Source organism: Lithobates pipiens, unplaced genomic scaffold (genome assembly GCF_037356315.1).
Source record: "Lithobates pipiens isolate NorthernLeopardFrog02 unplaced genomic scaffold, aLitPip1_a1.2 Scaffold_22, whole genome shotgun sequence".
NCBI classification, from domain to species: domain Eukaryota; kingdom Metazoa; phylum Chordata; class Amphibia; order Anura; family Ranidae; genus Lithobates; species Lithobates pipiens.
The window spans coordinates 297351574-297378459 of record NW_027507784.1 but is presented as its reverse complement, the minus strand read 5'-3'; the positions used below and the strand labels follow the sequence as shown (position 1 = coordinate 297378459).

The window sequence follows — 26886 nt, the reverse complement described above, 5'->3', positions numbered from 1 at the left end:
TAGGGTTCCAAAAAAACGCATTGTTAGCGGGATCAGCCCAGATACCTGCTAGCACCTGCGTTTTGCCCCTCTGCCCAGCCCACCCAAGTGCAGTATCGTTCGATCACTGTCACTTACAAAACACTAAACACATAACTGCAGCGATCGCAGAGTCAGGCCTGATCCCTGCAATCGCTAACAGTTTTTTGGTAGCATTTTATATTTAAATCCGGAAGGCAGTGCTTGGTTTTCGGGGTCCCGTACGTGGCTAGGCTCCCAAAAAGTCCCCCACATGTGGTATCCCCATACTCGGGAGAAGCAGCAGAATTAATTTTGGGGTGTAATTTGACTTATGCCCATAGCATGTGTGAGCAATATATCATTTAGTGGCAACTTTGTGCAAAAAAAAAAAAAGTTTGTAATATTCCCGCAACTTGTGGCAAAATATAAAATATTCCATGGACTCAACATGCCTCTCAGTAAATAGCTTGGGGTGTCTACTTTCCAAAATGGGGTCATTTTGGGGGGTTTTGTGCTATTTTGGCATTTTATGGCCTTCGAAACTGTGATAGGTAGTGAGGTAGTGAAATCAAAAATTTACACCCTTAGAAATCCTGAAGGTGGTGATTGGTTTTCGGGGTGCCGTGCGCGATTAGACTCCCAAAAAGTCCCACACATGTGGTATCCCCATACTTGGGAGAAGTAGCGGAATATATTTTGGGGTGCAATTCCACATATAACCATGGCATGTGTGAGCAATATATCATTTAGTGACAACTTTTTGTAAAAAAAAAATTTATTTTTATTTTTTGTCATTATTCAATCCCTTGGGACAAAAAAAATAAATATTCAATGGTCTCAACATGGCCCTCAGCAAATAGCTTGGGGTGTCTACTTTCCAAAATGGGGTCATTTGGGGGGGGGGGGGGGTTTGTGCCATCTTGGCATTTTATGGCCTTCAAAACTGTGATAGGTAGTGAGGAGTAAAATAAAAAAATTTATGCCCTTAGAAATCCTGAAGGCGGTGCTTGGATTTCGGGGTCCCGTACGCGGCTAGGCTCCCAAAAAGTCCCACACATGTGGTATCCTTGTACTCAGGAGAAGCAGCAGAATGTATTTTGGGGTGTCATTTCACATATGCCCATAGCATGTGTGAGCAATATATCATTTAGTGACAACTTTGTGCAAAAAAAAAAGTTTGTAATATTCCCGCAACTTGTGGCAAAATATAAAATATTCCATGGACTCAACATGCCTCTCAGTAAATAGCTTGGGGTGTCTACTTTCCAAAATGGGGTCATTTTGGGGGGTTTTGTGCTATTTTGGCATTTTATGGCCTTCGAAACTGTGATAGGTAGTGAGGAGTAAAATGAAAAATTTGCACCCTTAGAAATCCTGAAGGTGGTGATTGGTTTTCGGGGTGCCGTGCGCGACTAGACTCCCAAAAAGTCCCACATATGTGGTATCCCCATACTCTGGAGAAGTAGCGGAATATATTTTGGGGTGCAATTCCACATATAACCATGGCATGTGTGAGCAATATATCATTTAGTGACAACTTTTTGTAAATTTTTATTTTTTTTGTCATTATTCAATCCCTTAGGACAAAAATAAATAAATATTCAATGGGCTCAACATACCCATCAGCAATTTCCTTTGGGGTGTCTACTTTCCAAAATGGGGTCATTTGGGGGGGGGGTTTGTACTGCCCTGCCATTTTAGCACCTCAAGAAATGAGATAGGCAGTCATAAATTAAAAGCTGTGTAAATTCCAGAAAATGTACTCTAGTTTGTAGACGCTATAACTTTTGCGCAAACCAAAAAATATACGCTTATTGACATTTTTTTTACTAAAGACATGTGGCTGAATAAATTTTGCCCTCAATGTATGACTAAAATTTAGTTTATTCGATTTTTCTTATAACAAAAAGAAGAAAATATCTTTTTTTTTCAAAATTTTCGCTCTTTTTCCATTTATATCGCAAAAAATAAAAATCGCAGAGGCAATCAAATACCATCAAAAGAAAGCTCTATTTGTGGGAAGAAAAGGACGCAAATTTCGTTTGGGTGCAATATTGCATGACCGCGCAATTACCAGTTAAAGCAGCGCAGTGCGAAATTGGAAAAAGACCTCTGGTCCTTAAGGTGTTTATTGGTCCGGGGCTGTAGTGGTTAATGGAGGGTTTATTATCACAATGGAGCAGACAGGCCAACTGTACTATAAATGGAATATATCGTTGATGCTTAACGAAAAATCTGCATCCACAACGACTCCAATGCAAGTTCCTCAAGATCTGGGAACCGTGGATGTTATATGCCTTCTCGACTCTCCCCCCTGACAGCCTAGGTCGCTTATGACGAGCAGCCTCAAATCAACCGAGCCCTTATTCCCCCCCCCCCACTAGGCCTCTAACCTCTTGATTCCCCTTCCCCCTACTCTATTCTGGCTTTTCTTTACTTCTTCACCCGCTGGGTGCGCAACCCTTTTTTCATTTGTCACCCCCCATCCAACTATCCCTTGGTTTCTACTTGGTCCTTTCCTTTTTGAACTTAAAGATGTATACTTTTCCACTATATGCATATTGCAGGGCCCAGGGGATGCCTCATTATTGTTGGGAACCTCCTTAGGACCCTCTGGCCGTTATGGCCTCTGGGCCTATCTGTTGCTGTTATACCCACTCCCAGGAGGGTTTTGTTTTTTAATATCTTCTTTGTCTTTTGTTGCAAACGAACGCTTGTTACAGTTGTTAAAGCTAGCCCCTGTGCAGGCGGAACTTTTGCATGTTACCTTCTTATAATAACCAAATAAACACTATTCAAACAGAAAATGGAGTATAGACCTGTTTTAGAGGCATTCTATCAAAAAGCAAATAACCTATGAAATAATGCCCTAATAGTAGTAGTCATTCCCTAAATATATTCAGCTTCGCTGAAGAACCATTGCCCCAAAACCAGAAAGCAGTCCAGGAGATGGAGAACTGTAGCTTCCATCTGAGGAGACGGAGATCTGTAGCTTCCATCTGAGGAGACGGAGAACTGTAGCTTCCATCTGAGGAGATGGAGAACTGTAGCTTCCATCTGAGGAGACGGAGAACTGTAGCTTCCATCTGAGGAGACGGAGAACTGTAGCTTCCATCTGAGGAGACGGAGAACTGTAGCTTCCATCTGAGGAGACGGAGATCTGTAGCTTCCATCTGAGGAGACGGAGAACTGTAGCTTCCATCTGAGGAGATGGAGAACTGTAGCTTCCATCTGAGTAGACGGAGAACTGTAGCTTCCATCTGAGTAGACGGAGAACTGTAGCTTCCATCTGAGGAGATGGAGAACTGTAGCTTCCATCTGAGTAGACGGAGAACTGTAGCTTCCATCTGAGGAGACGGAGATCTGTAGCTTCCATCTGAGGAGACGGAGATCTGTAGCTTCCATCTGAGGAGACGGAGATCTGTAGCTTCCATCTGAGGAGACGGAGAACTGTAGCTTCCATCTGAGGAGACGGAGAACTGTAGCTTCCATCTGAGGAGACGGAGAACTGTAGCTTCCATCTGAGGAGACGGAGAACTGTAGCTTCCATCTGAGGAGACGGAGAACTGTAGCTTCCATCTGAGGAGACGGAGAACTGTAGCTTCCATCTGAGGAGACGGAGAACTGTAGCTTCCATCTGAGGAGACGGAGATCTGTAGCTTCCATCTGAGGAGACGGAGAACTGTAGCTTCCATCTGAGGAGACGGAGATCTGTAGCTTCCATCTGAGGAGACGGAGAACTGTAGCTTCCATCTGAGGCTTCTCTGCTATAATGCTTCCTGAGAGATATCCATAAGCTGTAAACTGTTTAGAATCCAGAACAGGATTGGGGCTCACGGTAACAGACTGATGTCATGTAGAAACTTAAAAGCCTTCAGCACAAGAAAATGTTTCTTTCACACTCATTAGTTTGGACTCACCAATACGGAAGTCAATGTATCCTTCTCCCCCGCTTAGTACTAGCACATTCTTTAGTTTTTGCTCCTCAGTTGTTTCTGCAGATGGGGTGCCTGGGTTCTCAGATGGACTGTCCAGGATGCTGCCGTTCAGTGTGGCCAGAACATTACCTATGAAACATACAGAAGAAGGTTAGTATTTTTTGAATACAAGTTTTTATTGATTTTCTATTACCATACAAATTGGTTGATGCTCACGCAGGACAGACATTTATTTTCTGTTTGGTACATTCCAATTTTCTGTTCTGAAGATGGATCTGAAGTCTGCCCAGCAGGAAGAAGCACCTTCAGTCACTAATTTTTCATGTTGAGACTGCGATACTTCAATAAATGGTGTGTGGCAAATGCAAGGAAGCGGGGCTTTGTGACACCATGATTGCTGACATTTCTGAATATTGCTCAGCACTTTATTTAAAATGTGTCATTATAGATAGATTCCCTACAACACTTGGTTGCAAGAGTGGTGCAATGCAGCCAGAACAGGGGACCTTTCATTTAGTGTAGGTTCACACTGACTGCAGGTTAGAAATCGTGCGAGATCAGCAGAACTCAAAGGATTTCAAACCGGCAATGCAGCCTGACTTCGGGGGCGATTTGGCAGACATCTGTGTGGGTTGCTGCACAGATGTCTATTCAAATCAAAGTCACCAAAAGTAGTACAGGAACTACTTTTGGGAATCGGTGCGGTGCCGCAAAGGCAGTGTCGCACCAATTCGGACGGTGCTACTGCAATAGGCACCGATTTGACATGTCAAATCGCATGCCAAAATCAGCTAAATATGAACTAGGGCTAAGGCTAGGTTCACACGTGCGGTGTGAATTGAAGCTCAGCTTTCACAGCTAATTGACAAAGTAGTAATTCAGTGTTTCAGGTCAGTTTTTGATCATGATCAAGTCAGGAATGCATCAGTTTCAGGTCAGGTTTACATCAGGATTAGGTCAGGATTTTATCCTGTTCACAACTGAATGACATGTGCGATTCAGAAGCATTCCTATAGAAGCCTGAATTCACGCCTGGGTCAGGCCGCACTGCTCAGCAAACTGACAGGACTCTTTTTCAATTTGCACTGAATCTGCATGCTTGCTGCACTGGACATATGCAAACAGGCACAATAGAACGCAATGTTCTTTCACGTGTCATGCGAATTGGATGCAGTTCAAAATGCATCCAATTTGCATATGTGTGAACCTAGCCTAATACAAATTTGCATGAATAAATTTCTGGCATGTCACAATATGTAGCAAAATAAAATTTTGCACAAAAACTGCACCTTTTATCAATAAAAAGCAGTTCTTCAGCTCCTGGACTTGGCTTTGACAATGTCAGTGGTCTACTGCAGGCAGGAATATAATTTCCTCACTCTCCTCTTCACCACTGATCAGACTGTGAGGGTGAGAGGCTGCAACAGGGGCTTATTTGTTTTAGACATTTGTGAACATTAGAAAGAGTTGCTCAGAAACCTAGATTAAAGTGGTTGTAAACCCTCTCCTATACCCAGTGAAGTGAATAGCCTCAAATGATTGTATATCTATCTGTATCATACTGTATCTCTGCATCCAAAATGTAGTAAAGGTATATACTGTACAACTTGACACAACCATCAAAATCTATTCTCTGTCAAGGAATGATCTGGAACAAGTCTGCTTTCTATGCTAAAGAGAGTCCCCAGAATGATTTTCTGGGTAGTCACTTGGTTAGACCAATTATTATTTTGGCTTTTAGTAGCGCCTCTAGAATTTGAGGTCACAGAGAAACAGCGAATTTGGAAATCCCAGAACATTATTGTAGTAGCACATGGAACCTCTCTATAGGCATTGCTCTGTGAGAAGTGAGACCACAAATGTAGAAAAGAGCATGGTTGGAAGCCAACAGAATGTTCACTCTGTGCTTTATCCGAGGACATTGATTTTGTACCATGTGGGGCTCAATACACCATTCCAGATGTTCCAACCAAGTCCCTTTCAGCCGATAGGGGATAATGAGAGATGGAAAAAAACATCATCACAATATTTATATAGCCAAAATATGATAGATTATCTTGGCAAGATCACCACCAACCTCTTTATTTTCACATGAATAGATATCTATTATGGACTTACCTGGTACCGATACAAAGAACTTGACAGCATCACGATGGCCATGGAAGCAGAGCTGTGCCTGGGCCATGGAGCAGTATGGGATGAAGCTCCCAGCAGTCTTGTCACTGTTTTCATCACTGTACACATGTATTACTCCTCCAGGTCTTGCTCCCTCTCCAGAAGAAGTGGGAGATGTCTTGTTGGCTAAGGATACAGATTAGTCATTAGTTACTCCGAAAATGGTCCCCCAATACTAGGAACGGCTGACTAAAAATAGAATTTTCCTAGAATAGGACAACCTATATAGAGAACTACCATGGAATAATTACTGCAAGCTATTGTTGAAGTGTCAGGCCACCCAAAATAGTATTCCCAGGACACCTTGGAAAGTGTCAGGCCACCTAAAATGGTATTCTCAGGATACCTTGTGATGTATCAGGTCACCCAAAATGGTGTTCCCAGGACACCCTAGAAAGTGTGATGCCACTCAAAATGGTATTCTTAGGACACACTGCAAAGTGTCAGGCCACCCAACATGGTGTTCCCAAGACACCGTGTGAAGCATCAGGCCACATAAAATTGTGTTTCCAGGACACCCTGGAAAATCTTAGGCCACCCAAAATAGTGTTCCTTGGATGCCCTCAAAAGTGTCAGGCCTCCCAAAAGGTTGTTCCCAGGACACCCTGGAAATTGTCAGGCCACCCAAAATGGTGTTCCCAGGACACCCTGGAAAGTGTCCGGCCAACCAAAATAGTATTCTTAGGATGATTAAAAAGTACTAATGCGCTTCACCTCACTAATAATGAATGTGTAGAAAAAACGAACTAAAAAATGTGTATAGTAAAAATATATATATAAATATATATAAATGTGTGGAAGCAGCCAGCAAAGAAATAGTGATCTCTGCACCAAAGGAGTAATAAGTAAAATAAATTGTGGCGCTACCAAGAAATAAAATGAAAAATGCAATATATCAAAACACATATAGTGCAAAAAATATATATAGTGCAAAAAAAGTGAATCCACCTCACTCAAATGATAGAAGTGCAATGTAGGGCAATAAACAATATAGCATCTAATAAAATGATAAATGTGCATACATAATCAAACAATCATGCATGAAGTAATGACACAATCCAAAAATACAAAAAAAGGTTGCTAAATAAAATGTGCAAACAATGCAATAATAAATAGTGCTCCACAAATAAAGTCCATGCAATTGCTTCGTGAGCATATAACAAAGTCCATGCACAAGATAAAAGGTGACTTTCAAACACGTGACTGTCCACCGACTAACTTCAGTGCAAAGCTTGTGCACCACCAGTTTCCCTCAGCCTCTCACCTCAAATGCTTAGTATACAGGCACTGTATGCAAGCAAAAGCAGATCCATCCTTATCCGTCCAGCAAATAATATGCCCCTGTACACATATGATTAATCCTTTCCCAGGTACTTCAAATAGATCCCAGTATAGCAGGCGGTACATAAAGCATGGAATAAAAGGACAGGGGGGCTCTCATGTGTAGTATTCAATAATAACACTTTAATAACGAAAATCTTCACTTACATTAAAGTAGAAAACAGCGAATAACGTAACACGATCCAAACTTCCGGTCTCGGCCGCGACCGGAAGTGATGAGTGTAACACCACAGCTCCTTCCCTGACGCGTTGCGTCACGACCTCGTGACTTTTTCAAAGGGTCACGAGGGAGACCGGAAGTTTGGATCGTGTTACGTTATTCGCTGTTTTCTACTTTAATGTAAGTGAAGATTTTCGTTATTAAAGTGTTATTATTGAATACTACACATGAGAGCCCCCCTGTCCTTTTATTCCATGCTTTATGTACCGCCTGCTATACTGGGATCTATTTGAAGTACCTGGGAAAGGATTAATCGTATGTGTACAGGGGCATATTATTTGCTGGACGGATAAGGATGGATCTGCTTTTGCTTGCATACAGTGCCTGTATACTAAGAATTTGAGGTGAGAGGCTGGGAGAAACTGGTGGTGCACAAGCTTTGCACTGAAGTTAGTCGGTGGACAGTCACGTGTTTGAAAGTCACCTTTTATCTTGTGCATGGACTTTGTTATATGCTCACGAAGCAATTGCATGGACTTTATTTGTGGAGCACTATTTATTATTGCATTGTTTGCACATTTTATTTAGCAACCTTTTTTTGTATTTTTGGATTGTGTCATTACTTCATGCATGATTGTTTGATTATGTATGCACATTTATCATTTTATTAGATGCTATATTGTTTATTGCCCTACATTGCACTTCTATCATTTGAGTGAGGTGGATTCACTTTTTTTGCACTATATATATTTTTTGCACTATATGTGTTTTGATATATTGCATTTTTCATTTTATTTCTTGGTAGCGCCGCAATTTATTTTACTTAGTATTCTTAGGATACCCTCAAAAGTGTCAGGTCACCCAAAATGGTGTTCCTAGGATGCCCTGGAAAGTGTCCGGCCACCAAAAATAGTGTTCCTAGGGTGCCCTGGAAATTGTCAGGCCACCCAAAATGCTGTTCCCAGGACACCCTGGAAAGTGTCCAGCCACCCAAAATCGTATTCCTAGGATACCCTCAAAAGTGTCAGGCCACCCAAAATGGTGTTCCTAGGATGCCCTGGAATGTGTCAGGCCACCTTAAAGTGGTTGAGAGCATCCAAACCTTCAAAGTGGATTAAAATAAAGCCATTAACTATGGCATTTTGCCGTTGGAGCCCCTCAGTGATATATGAAGACAACAGGTGCACCAAACTCCATCTTTAAAGAGAATCTGTCAAGAAAAAAACTGCTGGTATAAAATGCAGGCACCTTTTCATTGACTGCATCAATAACAGTTTATGGTAAAGCTTTTCCTTTAAGGGTTTTTATATGCAAGCCACTAAGACAGTGGTTGGGTGTAGGAAGGGTAGGCATGCATGATCACATGTAAGCTTCTTTACTGAAAACCCATCTTTCTTACACTTGGCAACAAGGGAAGGGAATTTCCACAGGGGAAAATGCAGCAATGGTTTCTAAAAAAAAAATAGCAGTTTATTCAAAGCTGCTGTTCATACAGTAGGACATTTGATACAGTAAAATCACAAAAAAAGGTAAGGAAAGTAATTTGGTCTATTAGAAAATACTCCAGCATTCTTCTAACAACATGAAAGGGCTAGCACTGCTCTAAGATCTTTGTGTGCTAACTAACCCTAACCTAATTCAAAGCCTCTCCACATATAACCTAAAACGCTAGACAAACGTACTGAGAAATACATTTCTTGTACACAAGTTTAGTTTTTAGACCAGAGCAAAATCTTCCACATTAATATGTAACAAAAAAAAGATTAAAATTTACTCAAACACCAAAAAAAACAGAATGGTTATGACGTTGCGTGGCTGCTGTGGGTGAGAGAATCCACTGATTTATGGCTATACTTTTTTATGATTATAACTGATATGTTAGAATTTGTATTACAATAAACATTTATTTTGCACACAAATACTTAACAATATATAAATTGTTATATTCCGCACTTAGGTGTAGGCCGGACTGCTGTCTCCTCTGGAGTGCTTCAATTGAAGCTCCCGTGTTAAAATATTGTGTATATGTAGGGGTGGGTGGCGCTGCCCGTCACCTGAAGAATGATCTTCTACCGTGGTTCACTCCGCCCAGGTAAATATACAATGGATGGGTGATAACTACTCTCGTCACCTGAAGGGTAATTCTCCAATAGGTCACTGTTATCAGATGGATGGCGAGTAATTTCCCAATATATGAGGTAGATATCATAAAAGGTGTTCTTATCCTGTGACCTATATCAAATAGTGTATTCATGGTGCTCTATTAATTGTGCTGTTTACAACCATATCAAAGTAAACTCATCAAATCTACAAAGGCAATCAAATTTAATCGTAAAGAATTCATCCCAAACATCAACAGGTGGCCTGGAGCATGACCAAAAAAGAAGGTGCTCTATTTTGGTCATGCTCCAGGCCAACTGTTGATTGCAGTTGGATAGCCTAAGGTTCGATATGGAAGAGGTGATTACTGTAACCTCATCTAGTGGAAGCAATTACCCCCCGGAGGGGCAGAAGGATCCGGGATCCCCAGTGTCTGCTGAGCCAAGGAAGAGGTGTTTGCTCTGAGTACAGCCAGTACACTCACTAAACGTGGTTTACCCCTGTAGGGGTGCAAAATCTGGTGAGTGGGGAACTAAAGGGGAGCATGGAAGTCACTTGATTAACTGCACACCTGTGGCTAAACCTAGGCATGGGTCACCTTGGACAAGCACAAGTCACCTGAAATTTTGCACTATTTGAGATTGAACTTTATAATTGATTTACTTTTTTTAAATTTTTTTGACTTTTTTCACTGGACTTTAAACTCATTTATTTCTATGATAATTAATCTTATATCATATTTTTTAATCATATACTATTTTGCACATTTACTACATATTGTTTGGGATTAATTCTTTATTATGAAATTTGATTGCCTTTGTAGATTTGATGAGTTTACTTTGATATGCTTGTAAACAGCACAATTAATAGAGCACCATGAATACACTATTTGATATAGGTCACAGGGTAAGAACACCTTTTATGATATCGACCTCATATATTGGGAAATTACTCACCATCCATCTGAGAACAGTGACCTATTGGAGAGCCCTTCAGGTGAAGGGAGTAGTTATCACCCACCCATTGCATATTCACCTGGGAGGAGTGACTCACTGTAGAGAATCACTCTTCAGGTAACAGGTAGCGCCACCCACCCCTACATACACACAACCTTTTAAATACTTAACAATACTTTCATGCTTTTTAGAGCATGCTGGATTTTCTAATAAAAAACCCAGCACTAGATTCATATTGGCTCCTGCAGACTGGAGAACTGGATGGCGCTGTCTTTACAGGAGAGGGAGAGAGGCTGTGTTTTTCCTTAACTGCCGGGGAGACAAAAATTATGATTTCTAAACTGTACTTCTAACACTCCCGAAATAGACCACGTTGTTTGAAATAAGTAACCACTGTGTGAGCTTAACGTAAGCCTTCCCTATCCTTTGTGACAAAAAAAAATACTTAACTGCAAAAAGTAAAATGCAAGGATCCCTGCTGCCTTACTTCTTCTCATTGTTGGTCTGCAGACATATCTCTCTAAACCAGAATTGTCAAAGTCAATTTCATTGTGGGCCGCATCAGCATTATGGTGGTCCTCAAAGGGCCAGTTGTATCTGTAAGACTATATCAATTTATACAGGGCTTTTTTCTTCAGAGAATAGGTGCAATAACTCAACCACGAACCGCACTGAATGATGGGTGCGGCCAAATTACAGCAAACAGTGGGAGGTTCTTAAAGGGGCAATAAATACCAGGAGTGCATTATGTGTGGAGTTCAAGGATGCACTATGTACAGAGTTCAGAGGTGCGCTGTGTACAGAGTGCAGTGTTGAGGAGTGCTCTACATGCACGGTTTAGGGATTTGCTATGCACAGTGTGCAGGAACCAACTCTCTTTCACGGGCTGTTCACATCTCACTTCCCCCTGGGTGCGAGGGCCACAGGAAATGGCCTGGAGGGCCCTATTCAGGCCCTTTGGCTTTGTGTTCTAAACGGTAAAGCGCAGACACAGACAGGCTGAATTTAAACAAGTAGTGAGACATCCCAAGCAAGTTAATGGGATAAATAAAATGAACGAAACTATAAAATAAAATAAAAAAATTAAAAGAAAATAGTAACCATGCAACAGATATTACAGGATACCGCAGCAACTACAACCTACCTTTCTCCTTCACATTATTATGTTTATTACATAATGACAGGTGCACTTTTCTTTCACCCATCAGTTATATGGTTATAACCTTGGTGTGTTTTCCCTAAATGTTGCCAGAATTTTATTTTGATTACAATACTGTGGTCAAGTCACAAGCACAACATGGCTGCTTGTTTTGTGCACTTTAAAACAAATCTGCCTTTACAAAAAAGTATAAAGTAGCAGTGACATACAAGCTTGTGTCATCTGTCTTTCAAACTGAACCTCAAAAGTGCTCAATAGTTCAACCAACTTCCTAGGCGAGGCATAAATGTCCTGCAATTTGGTGCAAAGGCATTCCCCCACCCAGGGGCGGACTGACCATTCGGGCACTGGGGCACTGCCCGAGAGCCCCATGCCACTAAGGGGCCCCATCAGGGTTGCCAGCCTCAATAAAACCAGGGACAGTATGTAAAAATGTTTTTTTTTTAAAATCCCAAGATTATAGCTGCCCCGCCTCTCCAGTACCTTTTAATTGTGTGTATGTGTATTCTGTATGTGTATATTGTGTGTGTATACTGTATATGTGTGTGTGTATACTGTGTGGCCCCATAATCTATTGCCTGGGGGCCCCATAATCTCCTATTGCCCAGGGGCCCCATAATCTTCTCCTATTGCCCGGGGGCCCCATATTCTCCTATTGCCTGGGGGCCCCATGAGTTGTCAGTCCGCCCCTGCCCCCACCCCACATTCGTACAATCCCAAACTTGATGTATAGTGAGTGATCTATTCAAAGACACAGACATATGGGAGGCATGAAAGCTAGTGTGCCTATGGGGTTGATTTACTAAGGGCAAATCCACTTTGCACTACAAGTGCACTTGGAAGTGCAGTCGCTGTAGATCTGAGGGGAAGATCTGAAATGTGGAGAAGCTCTGCTGTTTTTATCATCCAATCATGTGCAAGCTAAAATTCTGTTTTTTATTTATCTTACATGTCCCCCTCAGATCTACAGTGACTGCACTTCCAAATGCACTTTCAGTGCACTTTCAAGTGCATTTGCAGTGCACTTGTAGTGCAAAGTGGATTTGCCTTTAGTAAAAAAAAAACTATATCCCAACTTAATTGCCAGTTAAAAAGAAAGCCTACTAATATTTATAGCTGAGAGTGCATTCAGCCCTCATACCTTCATCCCTTATACATAGCTATACAGTATGTCAAGGAAAACTACAAACTTTCTGGGTACCAGGGCCACTGCTGAAAATATATAACAAAATATATATATTAAATAATAGTTCATAAAAAAACTCATAATAAAATATAACACTGGCACATGTATCCACATCCATAAAGATGATCCACACAATTGTTATAAAATCTTCATATTTATTCAGAAACCAGTGTACAAATGCAGATAGGATCAAGATCAAGGTCATATGACTGAGGGCTTGTAGGCTAAAATGTGTCAACTGATTCTATCTGCATTTTTACACTGTGGTTTCTGAATACAAAGATTTTTTAAGAGCAACAATTGGTTGTGTGGATCATCTTTATGGATTACCTTCTCAGACAAATGAATGTGTATCAAGCACCTGTAAGCTACATTAATATTATTTTGTATGGGTAGAAGCATGGAAATTCTTTGCTTGCATTCTTTGCTTGCAATACATGTTTTCACATCACATTTCTGTCAGGGCTGGGCTCAACCCCAGCTCCTATCTCTCCACAGGTACCCAGCTGTTCATGATAACCTGCTCATCAGTACTGCCTACTTAAGCTGTCCAGCCCAGAGGATCTCTGCCTTTGCCTTAGTCACAGACTAGTCATCCAAGAGATGCTCTCCTACATTCCTGTTAAAAGACTTGCTTCGCTGACATCCCTTCTGGCTCCAGATCCTGCTTGCTGTTTTACTACACTCATATCCGGCTCCCTGGCGTTTGGCTTGTCTGACTATCCATTCTGGTTCCTGAACTCTGGCTATGTTTTGACTATGTTTGTTCTATTTAATTTTATTATTAAACAAGTGTGATTTAACTGTACTTCTTTCTCTGTTTGATGGTTTCTGACAATTTCTACAGCATCCCCCCATCATATAGTCAGCTAGCAATAACATTCAATTTATGAGTTCCCATTTCTATCAGGGGGATGTCTTGACGCATTTCACGGTCATAAGCCACTTCTTCAGGAGACTTAGGGGATAACAATGTATACATTGTCTGGACACATGTTTACAACCATGTTCATTGCATATGCCTTATAGTCACCAAATTATCCAGGAAATACATTGCTCTGAGCCCTTGTACACATGGTCGGAATATCCGACGGACCAAGTTTTCCAACTTGTCTATAAAATTTTCCGACAACATGCTCTGATCGGACATAATCCGATCATGTGTAGCCTACTCCGGCGGACAAAGTACCACGCATGCTCAGATCAAATTCCTAGATCAAAGCTATTGGCTACTAGCCTGAACATAGTCCCGTCGTAACGAAATAACGTCATCACATTATGTACAATCGGATTTTCCGACAACTATCCGACCGTGTGTATGCAACAGTTTCGGACAAAATCCGTCGGACAAAATCCAACGGATTTGGTTGTCAGAATGCCCGACCGTGTGTACAAGGGCTTAGAGTTCATACATTTTATAGATCACCTGAAGAAGTGGCTTCTTATGTCCACGAGACACGCTGAGGTGTCACTCTGACCCAATCATTATTTAACATGTAGGAAACTGGGCTCATATGAATTGAATGTTACTGTTATTTGATTATATGATGGGTCTTTAAAGGGGATGCTGTAGCAATGTGATGTGGATATATTTTATTATGAATTTTTAATGAAGCATTAATAAATATAAAGATTTTATGATATATTTTCAGCAGTTGTACCAGCCTTATCTTTTATTATATTAATATTATGATTTTGTCGTTGTGTTGGTTCCCACAAAGTCCCATGGTAGCTTTTACTTTGGAAATTGTAAATGAAGCTTGGAGGATGCCCAGAGCACTTTGGGGGCTCAGCCTGAAAAATAAAATGTATGTGCTGCCACCTTGTGCTGCAATGTCAGTTGCTACTGTTGAGAAGCATGTTGACTATGACAACAGGTAATATAACACAGTCGCTGTTAATGAATGACATCCCATCACCAAAAACCACAGACATAAGCGGCACATTGGCCTTGTGAACACCAACAATGAATGGATGAGGATGGAGAAAGATGGGATGAGCTGAGACAGAGACAGGTCCTGGACTTACCCCTCAGCCCCAGCAGCTGCCCCCGATGTAGGACTACCGCTAGTGGAGGTGGAAGGGTGGGGAGCAGATTGAAGGAAAAGAGGAAGAAAGGGAAAATTGGGGGAAGGAAAGGGATAAAGCATGAAGAACACAAAAATAAATTATTGGTAGGACTTTCAGGGTGTAAAAACTCAATTTGGGATTAAGATGCAACATTCCCAGGTTTCTATTACTCGACAGTGATAATATATATCGGGAATACAACATACAGCAAGATACAGTTTGTTTTCTAAAAAATAAATGCCTATATGACTATTGATAATAAATAAACAGTATATCACCACCATCGCTGTGTTTAAAGCTTGTTAAAAGAGAACCTGTCGGGAGACAAATATGTGAGTTGGTAGGATGAGAGGAGTAAAAAGCCTTTCGGTGAACCGCATGGCAGAGCCACCCAGTGTGGTTTGTCTAAGGATGGGTTGGAGTCATTAATTTTGACAAACATGAAATAGCTTTATTTAACTAAAAGACGCATTTCGTGGCTAGAACTCTCCACTTCCTCCGTTTATGGTGATACACAAATGTTTGGTATCTCTTGGTTTACTCTTCCACTCTAGTTTGTCCATGAAAGAGTAAACTGAGAAATGTCAAACAGTTGTGTATCACTGTAAACTGAGGAAGTGGCAAGTTATAGCCATGAAATTTGTCTTTTGGTAGAATTAATGGAGACATTGATAGCTAGAATCCAGAATAAGTTAAAGGCCCATAATCTCACCTTGGAACTGTGGCATCTTAAGTAAGACCCATCCTGAGGGCCCCTCCTAGTTTTTGTCCCCTCCTGGTTTTTGTCCCCTCCTGGTTTTGGTCCCCTTCTGATCATTGGATCTCCATCACAGAATTGGGATGTTGTGGTAGTCCCCTACCTTTCCACTGGTTTCCTCTCTCCTTTCTTTTCTCCCTGCTTACTTTGGATATCATTTTCTTTTCTCTTATTATTTTCTTCTTAAGCCCCATACACACTATTAGATTTTCTGCTGATTTTTGTCTTCAGATTTATCAAAACCATGTAGTACAAGGGCCTGTCTGGTTGCATACAAATTGAAACTCCTAATATATGGTTTTGGTAAATCTGAAGAAAAATATCAGCAGAAAATCTGATAGTGTGTTAACAATTTTGGGATTCTCTGCACTAACATTTTTAAGTTGCGCTGAAGTCATGACAGCGAGCCTTTTTTTGATATTCAAATGCTTGCATGCTGTGCATTATAAGATGTTAACATGTGCCTTCTGTTGCCTGTTTTAAAGCGGGAGTCCGCCGGGACTGCACGTTTTTTTTTTTTTTTTTTTAAAAGTCAGCAGCTACAAATACTGCAGCTGCTGACTTTTAAAATAGTGACACTTACCTGTCCAGCGCGCCCGCGATGTCGGCACCCGAAGCCGATCTCTAGATCGACACTCGAGTGCTGCCGCCGCCATCTTGGGTATGGGAATCAGGAAATGGAGCCTTTCGGCTTCATTTCCCGGTTCCCTACTGCGCATGCGCGAGCCGCGCTGCGCAATGAGGACGGTCCCCGCTGCCTCTGGGATCTGTGTGTTTCCCAGCAGGCAGCGGGGCACTTGCAGAAGGGGGCGGGCACTTGCGGAAAGGGGCGTAATGTACGCCCCTTTCCGCAGAGAGCTATCCCGGAAGTGGGTGCAGTTACCTGGATTATCCAGGTAACTGCACCCCCCTCCCCCCTGAAAGGTGCCAATTGTGGCGCCGGAGGGGGGGAGGAATCCGATGAGCGGAAGGTCCATTTTAGGGTGGACCTCCGCTTTAATGGCCTCAGGTGAGGCATTTCTCTACTGATTCAGGCTTTTTATTTTATATCATCAATGCCATCCAGCATGTTCCCAGTGTGCTATGCTTGTAACTTATTAACTATAAATAAACTATAAATAAAAATGTTATTGAATAAAAAAAAAAGTTTTCTTTTGATGAAATAAAGCTATTTGATGTTCATAAAACTTAATGACTGACCCATCCTTAGATGCACCACACAAGTCACCTCTGCCGTTCAGTTCACCGATAAGCTTTTTTTTAATCTCCCCTCATCCTACTCGTACAATACCTATCTGAGAACCTATAGATCAGGGATATGCAATTAACGGACCTCCAGCTGTTGCAGAACTACAAGTCCCATGAGGCATAGCAAGACTCTGAAAGCCACAACCATCAGAGGCAGAGGCATGATGGAACTTGTAGTTTTGCAACAGCTGGAGGTCCGCTAATTGCATATCCCTGCCATAGAGGATCCAAGATTGGGACCCCCGCAGCATCAAAAGCAACGGATTTAACCCCACAAGGTTGCCTCATTCTACCTGCCTGGGTCACCGCAAACTCAACAGATGCAAGTCATTTTTTCTTTACTTTTTAGGTTTTTCTCTAATCATAAAAATGAATTGAGGAAATAACTACATTTCGATACATACTAGACTATAAGGACTCTCCCGCCTCTCTGCTCTATTTTCCTTGGACCTTTTTTACCCAGCTACATACTACTAGCCAGCCAACTAGGAAATATAATCTTGCCATCATTTTCTAAATGTGCCTGATAGACCTCTCCACCCCCTTTCCCTGCTGAATGTGATTGTTACAGTCCACGTAAGGCACCCAAAGCTCAGGATTTAGAAAGGAACTGCCCATTCGAGACTGCTATAGCCTCGCCCACCGTAGAGAGTAATCACAGCAATCCTGCACAAAAACCTGACTTTGTTCCCTTAATTATAACTATAGGAGAGAATAGGTACAAAGGCTTGCATACACAAAAATAAACAGCAGCCATTGAATAAGTCCTAAGACTCCCTGGCCAATCGGGTCTCAGGACCCGCTTCCTGATTGTCCATGAGAAAAAGCAGGAAAACATTAGTGAGTATTAATTCACTAATGTCACACAACTGGGTGGGCATGTGGCACATTGCTTTGTGCCCCGTGCCCACCCTTTTTTGAAGCCAATTAGAGCCAATTAGAGCCTCATAAATAAACCCATTGAAATCTATGTGTCCCTGCATGTAGATTAAGGGCCAGGCTCTTGGATTAGGGTGGCGGCGCCCCTGTGCCCCAAATGGAGCGGCTACCACTGGTCCTCTCTGTCCCTGACCTGTGGTTGGAGTGTGAAAGGAAACGCAGCATGGTAATTAGCTCATTTCTCTCTGTCACTTTCTTCTACTATTTTATTGCTCCTTGCACTGCAGCGCACCTGATTAGCTTCTTATGCTGCTTCTCTCTCCTTCACCTTGAGCTCTGCTGTGCAATAGACCGATAATAAGTCAGATTCAGGAATTTAGACTGCTTGCTTTTTAAAAAATCCAATGATGTATTAGGGATTACAGAGCTGCATTAATTTGTGCCTTTTTATGTATATAGGTCTAGAGTTCAGCTTTAAACTAGCATTATAGGGGTTAAAAGGCAGCAATGCCCCACATATAGCTATTCCTATTCTTTCTTCCATGGAATGCGTGCCCACCCATGGAATTTACACCCAGCCCTCCCTGGTCAGTGTCTGATGTCAGCTCTTATTCGAGAATCATAAATCCAGTGCAAGTTTATTATGCATAAAGAAAGTGAACCTGGGTTTTGCCCATACTTCCCTACTGTTCCAGTCTCCTATGAGTGTAGGGAGAAGTGGGGAGAAGAAACCCTGTGAAATGATAGCCATACATGACTCGATTTTGGACTAAAAATTCAATTGAATCCCCCATCCATGCTGCGGAATGTGAATGGAAGAATCTCTACTGCTTTCGATAGTAATCAAGCAGTCGCAGCATTTGCGGCTTCCTAAATACTTTAAGGCTGGGTTCACACTGCTGCGCTGACGAGATCGGATGTGAATCGCACTGCAGTGCAAATCACATCCGATCTCTGTGCGATGCGAGTTCAGCCATACAGATAGTATGGCTGAATTCGCATCGCTTCCGGCCCAAACTCGCACAGGACCCTTTTTTTGGTCCACAGCAGAATCGTATCGCATGGGTGTTCACACCATGCAATCCGATTCCTGCCCGAGTTTGCAGATCGCACTGCGATATGCAAACTGATCTGGGGGTGTCATTAACTTTTCACTGACACTCCCAGCAGTTCGGATAGGGCAGTGTGAACTGCCGCTGGGAGCCATGCGGATTCGCAGCATCGCAGCAGTGTGAACCCAGCCTTACAGTGACTGCCTCTAATAGGATGCAATTACTGTTCAGCTGATCATTTCCCACCTGGCTCAGTCAATTTTTAAATTGATTTTGTCAAGCTGTGTGTGCTGGCAGGGCCAATCAGAGTTTGAATTTCAGCCAATTCATCAGGAATCGTACAACATTTGACCCCATCTATGGCCAGTCACAAGTTTGCACCTACAGCTGAGGACCAGTGTTAATTTTAACATCAAATTTCGATTTTGTTTTAGTCATAGCCTATGGACTAAAATGCCCTTTTGGTTTTAGTCATATTTTATTCATTTGAATTCTTTAATTTTTAGTCATCTGAATTATTTAACTTTTAGTCGTATTTTAGTAGACTAAACTAATTTTAGTTGACTAAAATCTATTGGGTTTAGTTAAATTGTAATGCATTATCTAAGCATTTCTCTAGAATTTCCAAACTTTTTATATACTCCTGGAGTAAAAATCTAATAACATATTATTATTTATGGTATGATAGGGAGTAGACTCCCTGGTATGATTGTTACCTCTAGGTAGAGTAAATATCTCCTAAACGTGCACCATTTAGGAGATATTTACTTCAATGCAGCTGGTGACGTCACTGGCACATATGCTCTGAAGAAACGGCATACCCGTGGGGTTCCTTCAGAGCCGCGCCGTCAACAGTGGCTCCCTCATGCATGTGTGGGAATGATGTAATCGCCGGCTTGGCCATTCATATCACCAAAGTTTGTGAACCTGGAAGGAAAACTGGGTGAAGATAAAAGCGCCTTCAGTGGTGACAGCATGCCACTGGAGGGCTTCATTTTCAGGTAAGCCTGTCATAATGTGCTAGTATGCGGTGCACACTATAACTTAAACTGGCCAGTGCCTATATATATATATATATATATATATATATATATATTTTTTTTTTTTTTATGTGGTTTATCACCGCTTTAAAGTGGAGTTTCACCCAAAAATTTAACTTCTGCTTTTCGGAATCCTCCATTTGGCACCTTTCGGGGGGGGGGGGGGGGGGGGGGCAGATACATGTTTAATCCAGCTATTTGCTCCCACTTCCGGACATAGATATCTAGGCATAGATATCCTTCTGGAAGAAGACAGCAGGGACCCGTGGGATTGTGCAGCACGACTCGCACATGCGCAGTAGGGAACCAGGCTGTGAAGTCATAAGGCTTCACTTCCTGATTCCCTTAACGAAGATGGTGGCGCCTCCACGCGAGATCCGAGGGACAGATTGGCTTTGGGTGCTGACATCGCAGGCGTCCTGGACAGGTGAGTGTCCATATTTTAAAAGTCAGCAGCTGCAGTATTTGTAGCTGCTGACTTTAAAAAAAATAAAAATTGTCAGGACCTCCACTTTAAGGTTTGAACATGCACTTCAGACACAGATTTAGCAGTTGTGATATATAGCCAGTGTTAATTTTGACATCACATTTCCAATCTAGTTTTAGGCATAGTCTTTTGACTAAAATACCATTTTAATTTTAGTTGTATCTTAGTCATCTGAATTGTTTTAGTCGTATTTTAGTCAACTAAAATATTGTTAATTTTGTTGCAGAAAATATTGCTGAGGACTCTCTGTCCGTGCTTGTAACAGCACTGGGTGCCTGAGTGACCAGTTGGCAAGCACCAGCGCTGTCATATGAAAAGAAAGGGAATAATTTACCCCCTCCTCAAAGTACTGAGTCACTTCCCTTCACTGGGCAAACAGAATGGCACGGGGGGGCAAGAGGATGCAGAGTCAAAGAAACAACAGGGGCCAACATGGGCAAAGCACAGGTTCACAGTACAATGGTTAATATTTTTATCAACTTATTATTAGTGTTAGATTTTTATACATTCAGGCATATCTTGCATTGCAAAAAATGATAACAGGCAGTGATCCATTACACTAATATCATAGGGTTCTTGTGCACAAATGTGCATTTGTTATATACATGTTTTAGAATTTTTACCATAATCAGTACTGCATACGCTCATTGGTTTACCTTTAGATAGAACGTACATTTATTACCTAGATCCTGCAAATGGTAGTGTTTTTTTTGGGGGGGGGGGGGGGGGAATAGAGCCAAAAACTGTACTTTTTCTAAAGTGCATGTCATTCTAAAACTCTTTTTCTAGTTTTGGATACAGGGGGGAAAGTGGAGTGGGGGGAAATCTCTCTAAAGCTGGCCATACATTATACAATTTTATTATTAAATTTCCTTTAACCTTAACCTTCAACTATGTAGTACAAGGGCCTACCTGATTGCATACACATTGAAAGTGTTCAGGTTTTGGTAAATCTAAATGAAAATTGTACATGAAAATGGTATAATGTATGGCCAACCTAACAGAGACACAGATACTGTATAAAAACTAACAGGGATTCTAACCCTCCCCCACATTTTTCAGGTTAAGAAAAAAGTTTTGAATGAACAAACTTTTAGGCTGGATTCATATCTAAGCCGCATGTGGCTCACAGCAGGTGCATCCCGGGTCGCTGTTTCAGGTCCGATTTCAGGCAAACTTTTTGGCCTAAAATGGAACAAAACACACACAGGACCCGGTGCATATTAGCACCGGAGCCGCAGCGGAGATATGTGAGCCAGCTCCATAGAGAGCCGGTCACAATCTCCTCCTCCACTTCGCAATAGCAGGAGATTGTGACACTTCGCACTAGTGTGAACCCGGCCTTAAAGTTAACTTTTAAAAACTTTTAACATTTTTAAGTTAATTTAGCTAGAATAAAGAAGGATGATTGGTTTGCAATGGGGTATTGCACTGTACATTTTTTGGTTTTCTTTAATTTATAATAGGTCATATTTACCAGAAACGTTATAATTACATGACATTACTGGTGCAAAACAGTACTGTGAATGCATGAAACGGCCTCCATGAAGTTCAAATGGAAAGCTGATCAGCTAAGGACTTTGGTTTTAACTTTGTAATTACATATGACATGGAAGTTATACCCATATTGGTTTTCTTGAAACAAATAAGGTTTTCTTTTGGTAATATTGTTTTCCAAGACCTGTATAATTTCCTTTATAAACTCCTTTATAAATTAAAGGCATAAGTAAGAAAAAAATATGCTTTTTTAATTTTGCAAAAAGTAAATGATTAAAAATTAGTATTACAGTAGGTACAAAGGAGATAATTGTGCTTTTCATCCAGCTTATCGGGACATAAAAATATTGCTTGCAATTACCGGGAAGTTCATGGCCACAGTTAATAATGTATGTTGTGATTCCAAATGGCACCCCAATGCACATATACAGTAAAAAAATGTAAAAAAATTAAAATAAACTTAAAAAGCAGCTGCCCTACAGTGCAACCACAATATGCAAATGTGAATGCTTTGTGCATTGTGGTATCCAGTGTTGCTTAATAGTAATGCAGGCATGTATTTTAGTACAGTGGAAAAAAACAAAACAAAGGGCTACCTTTACATTTGAGATATTTTAAATCATTCAACGCCATGTCTTTTTTTAAATGATTCTATGCTCCAGATAGACACCACAAAATGCTTGCTATTAACTGTATTAGCCAAAAAAAAAAAAAACTCTTCTATGTCCCTCCCTGGTTTAGTTTCACTTTCCTGACGCCAAACATGGCAGCATACATATGATATAGCTCCGCCCCTATATCCACCCACAGGACCCGTTTAGCTCTATAAAAGTCTGACTGAGAGCTACCTCCCCCATTCTACCTCGCTTAAGGTGCAAATTTCAGCCATCTCCATCTTTTACCCAAAAGAAATGGGCAGAAAACCCGCTGGTAGAGCACTTCATGAGAGCGGTACTTAGACTATGCCCTCCCAAGAGAAATAGGTTCTGTCAATGGGACCTGGCCGTAGTCCTCAATTTCCTAGCAAACCCTCCTCGTACTCCAACAGAAGACTGTTCATTATGGGATATTGCCTTAAAAATGGCTTTCCTATTAGCCATAACTTCAGGGGGGAAGGGTGTCAAACTCCAAGAATTGGAGGCAGCAGAACCTTATTCCATGTTCTTCCCAGACAGGGTTGTGCTGAGACCATTGGATCATTTTGTCCCAAAAGTGGCATTGATATTTCATCTCTCCAGTGCATGGGTGCTTTCAGCCTCCCCAGCAGAATGAGATGCTGATCTGCACGAGTTGGACATTCCAAAAGCCCTCAAAGCCTATCTCCAGGCTACTTCTACATTCAGACGTTCTGAAAGACTTTTTCATCATCATGAAAATTTAAAGGGAAAGAGGCCTCGGCCAGAGCCATCTCGGCCTGGATAGTAAAAAATATTCACCGGGCATATAGAGAGGCTGGGAAGCATCCTTCAGAGGTGGTTAGGGCTCACTCAACCAGGGCCATGTCGTCTTCTTGGGCGGCAAGGCCAGGATTGTCTCTGGAGGCAGTCTGCAGAGAGGCTAGCTGGTCATCACATCATAAATTCTTAAAATATTGTTAAATAAAGACTAAGTTTCTAGCATTAAACCCTCCCTCTCAAAAGCTCATTATGTATCATATGTATGCTGCCATGTTTGGCGTCAGGAAAATGAAAAATTGTATCAAATACTTACCGTAATTTTCTGATCTTGTCTGATCTTTGTACTTTATACGGAGAATGGGGGAGGTAGCTCTCAGTCAGACTTTTATAGAGCTTTTATAGAGCTAAACAGGTCTTGTGGGTGGATATATCATATGTATGCTGCCATGTATAAGGAAAATTATGGTAAGTATTTGATACAATTTTCCATTCCATAAATTAATGGATAGGTTCAATCGACTGCCATCCCCTAAGGGCTTGTTCACACAGGATGCTTTCATGTGTGTTTTTTTTCACCCTTGTTCACTCCATTGCATTTAGCTCCTCTGCGATAAAAAAAGTACCAAAAATGTACACTGAAGCACCACACCACTGTTAAAAGGTCCAGATATGCTTTTATTTATTTTTTTAAGTCAGGGGGATATTTTATAGATATTGCATTAATAAAGACATGTCTTTATGTTTTTCTAGCCCTGATGAAAATGGAGTTTTTGGGCTCCTGAAACACATTGATAATTCTTTGGATTGTCTCCCTGACTTTTATTGGACTAAAGTAATATATGGACTTCGTAGCTGTGGTGTGGCGCTTTAATTGACATTTTTCTGGTGCCTGCCTGGGAACCAAATTACGTAAATCAACATCAATACTTTTTAGCATTACCGTTGAGATAACCTTACATGTCCAGCTCTAATTTTCCACTTTCCTCAACTATTCAAAAAATTACAGCAGGATGCATTTTTTGCACCAGAATGTGTGTAAATGCATTGGAACCCAATGGCCAGCACCATGAATATAAGGGCAGACATTCTTAGCACTCTTCACACTAATGAACACACCAAACATTGGGGAATCCTGAGGAAGAGGCAAAAGTGACCCAAGGAAAATGCTAGCATACCCCTTTAAAACCAAATATTTAGAAAAGTGGAGAAAAAATAAAAGAAAATGCACTGGAGCGCATAACAAAAGCATTACAAACAAGTAAAAGGCACACTGAGGCTCGGTTCACACCTATGCGTTTTTTAATACTTTTTGCAGAAACACACTACAGTCCATTTAACATAGTTTACTATCGGATACGTTCACATCTATGCTTTTTTTCAGCTGCTGCGTGTTTCGAAAGGGCCTGGAACTTTTTTAAACAGCAAAACGGTGTGTTTTTGGTTCACTAGACTTCAACTGAGAAGCTGCAGAAAAGCATGTAGTGTGTTTTTGCAGCAATTTTGCCATGATTTTGAATTTTTTAATCCACCCAACAAATTGGGCAAAAAAAAACATAAGGAATACAAAACGCATTAAAAAAACATGCAAAAAAGGGGCAACAACGCGTGTTCAAAATGCACTGCAGAAACGGATCAAATGCAAACTGCATATGTGTGAACCAATCCTAAAAGTAAGGATTGTGGTGTGATGTTAATGATTACCAAGGCACTCCTCCTAGAAGCTGAAGCTCAAAAAATGCTAATAGCCTAAAGTAGTGTGCATGGACACATAGGATAATGCCCTGTACACAGGGTCAGACTTTCCAACTGAAAATGTGTGATCGGATTGTGTTGTCGGAAAATCCAATTGTGTGTGGGCTCCATCTGACTTTTTCTGTCGGAATTTCCGACACATAAAATTTTCCGACAACAAAATCCGATTGTGTGTAGACAAATTTAAATTACGATCGTGTGTAGACAAATTTGATGCACAAAGTGCCACGCATGCTCAGAATAAATTACAAGATGAAAGGTATTGGCTACTGGCCCATTTATAGCCCCGTTGTACTTCTCGTTAACTTTGTGCGACCGTGTGTATGCAAGACAAGTTTGGGTCAAAATCCGTTGCAAAAAAATCCAACAGATTTTGTCGTCGGAATGTCCGACCGTGTGTACAGGGCATAACACTATTCAGCTTCTAAGAGCAGAAAGAAAAATGCTAATATCAGCTTCTAGGAGCTTGCATGGAGCCAACTCTGAATGGTCAGTGGAATGGCAGCTGGCAGAGCTTAGCCATAAAGTCAGGGAAGGTCAAGCCCTTGCCACAAAGTAAATCTTAGTCAGAGAGGGACATAGAAGATACTTTTGCAGCTGATAAATGTAATAGCTTCTGATATCAACCCCAAGCAGGCCCTCTTGCTTTTAACACATTAACATTGCATACAGGTTTACTTTAGCTGCAAAGGTTTCATATTTTCCTCCCCTGTCTATATACACCTTTGCCATGTAATTCTATTAACCTTTTAACCTAAAACATATACAATTAGACTTTGCCGCTTCATAAGAAATATCCTTCACAACTTACTCTCTGTGAGGGGAATTGAGATGACCACTCCATTTCCTGTTCCCACCCAAAGACGATTGCCGGCAATAAGCAGAGCTGTGATTCGCACAAAGGAGAACCCTAATTTTCCAGTTCCTGATAGTGAAAGAGAAAAGAATGACTTGGAGGAATCCAAACAGCAACAATGGATACAACTTTCTTTTTATTTTTCTTGTATATTAAACAACATATACAGGATTTCTCAACCTTTTTTTCAGTCACTGCGCCCTTTAAAAGTATTTTCTGTCTTGAGGCACCCAGTCAAAAAAAAACAATCCCGCTAGTTTAGAAAAGCAGTTATGCTCATACAAAGTGTAGAGGTCAGGATTAAAAGTAATATACAGAGTGTAGGGGGTCAAGGAGTGTGAAAGATACAGAGTGTAGGGCTCAGGAATGTAATTTGTACAGTGCGTAGAGGTCAGGAGTGTGTTTCGTACAGTGTGTAGGGGTCATGAGTGTGTTTCATACAGTGTGTAGGGTTCAGTCTTTGAAGATTTTATAGGTCAATAATTCAAATAAACATTCCTAATTATTGCAGCTGCAGATTTTTCATGGATGGAGCAGTGGCAAACATCACATGAACCATAATGAGTGGACACAGCTGGTTCTTCCCTCTCACTGTGCTTTCAGTTCCCCTACTTTCTTCCTAGCACCACTGATTTCCCTGCAGTTTCTTTAAAAAAAAAAAATGTTCCTTTCACTTTCTTGCACTGTTTACATGGGAAAGTAATGAAAGTAATAAATCCACACATTGCTGACCCTTTGAATACAAAAATGGTATTCTGTCAGCAGTGGCAGAACACTCCAGCCATGTCCTCCCTCTGATGTGTTTCACCTGCAACTGGGGCCTAATCATAGGGCTC

The 26886-nt window shown here is 41.2% G+C and overlaps 1 protein-coding gene across 12 annotated transcripts in view; it reads right to left on the bottom strand.

Moving 5' to 3' along the window:
- Positions 1-26886, bottom strand: part of MAPK8IP3 (mitogen-activated protein kinase 8 interacting protein 3) — a 178214-nt gene that overhangs the window by 12606 nt on the left and 138722 nt on the right. For 10 of the 12 annotated variants that reach the window (XM_077449191.1, XM_077449188.1, XM_077449183.1 and 7 more), the window contains 4 exons: positions 26006-26119; positions 15044-15082; positions 6057-6239; positions 3921-4067 (listed from right to left, as the gene is read on the bottom strand). In XM_077449191.1, the coding sequence (XP_077305317.1) occupies positions 3921-4067; positions 6057-6239; positions 15044-15082; positions 26006-26119 (483 nt within the window). The remainder of the gene's footprint in view (positions 1-3920; positions 4068-6056; positions 6240-15043; positions 15083-26005; positions 26120-26886) is intronic. The other 2 variants (XM_077449187.1, XM_077449194.1) reach the window with 1 other exon arrangement.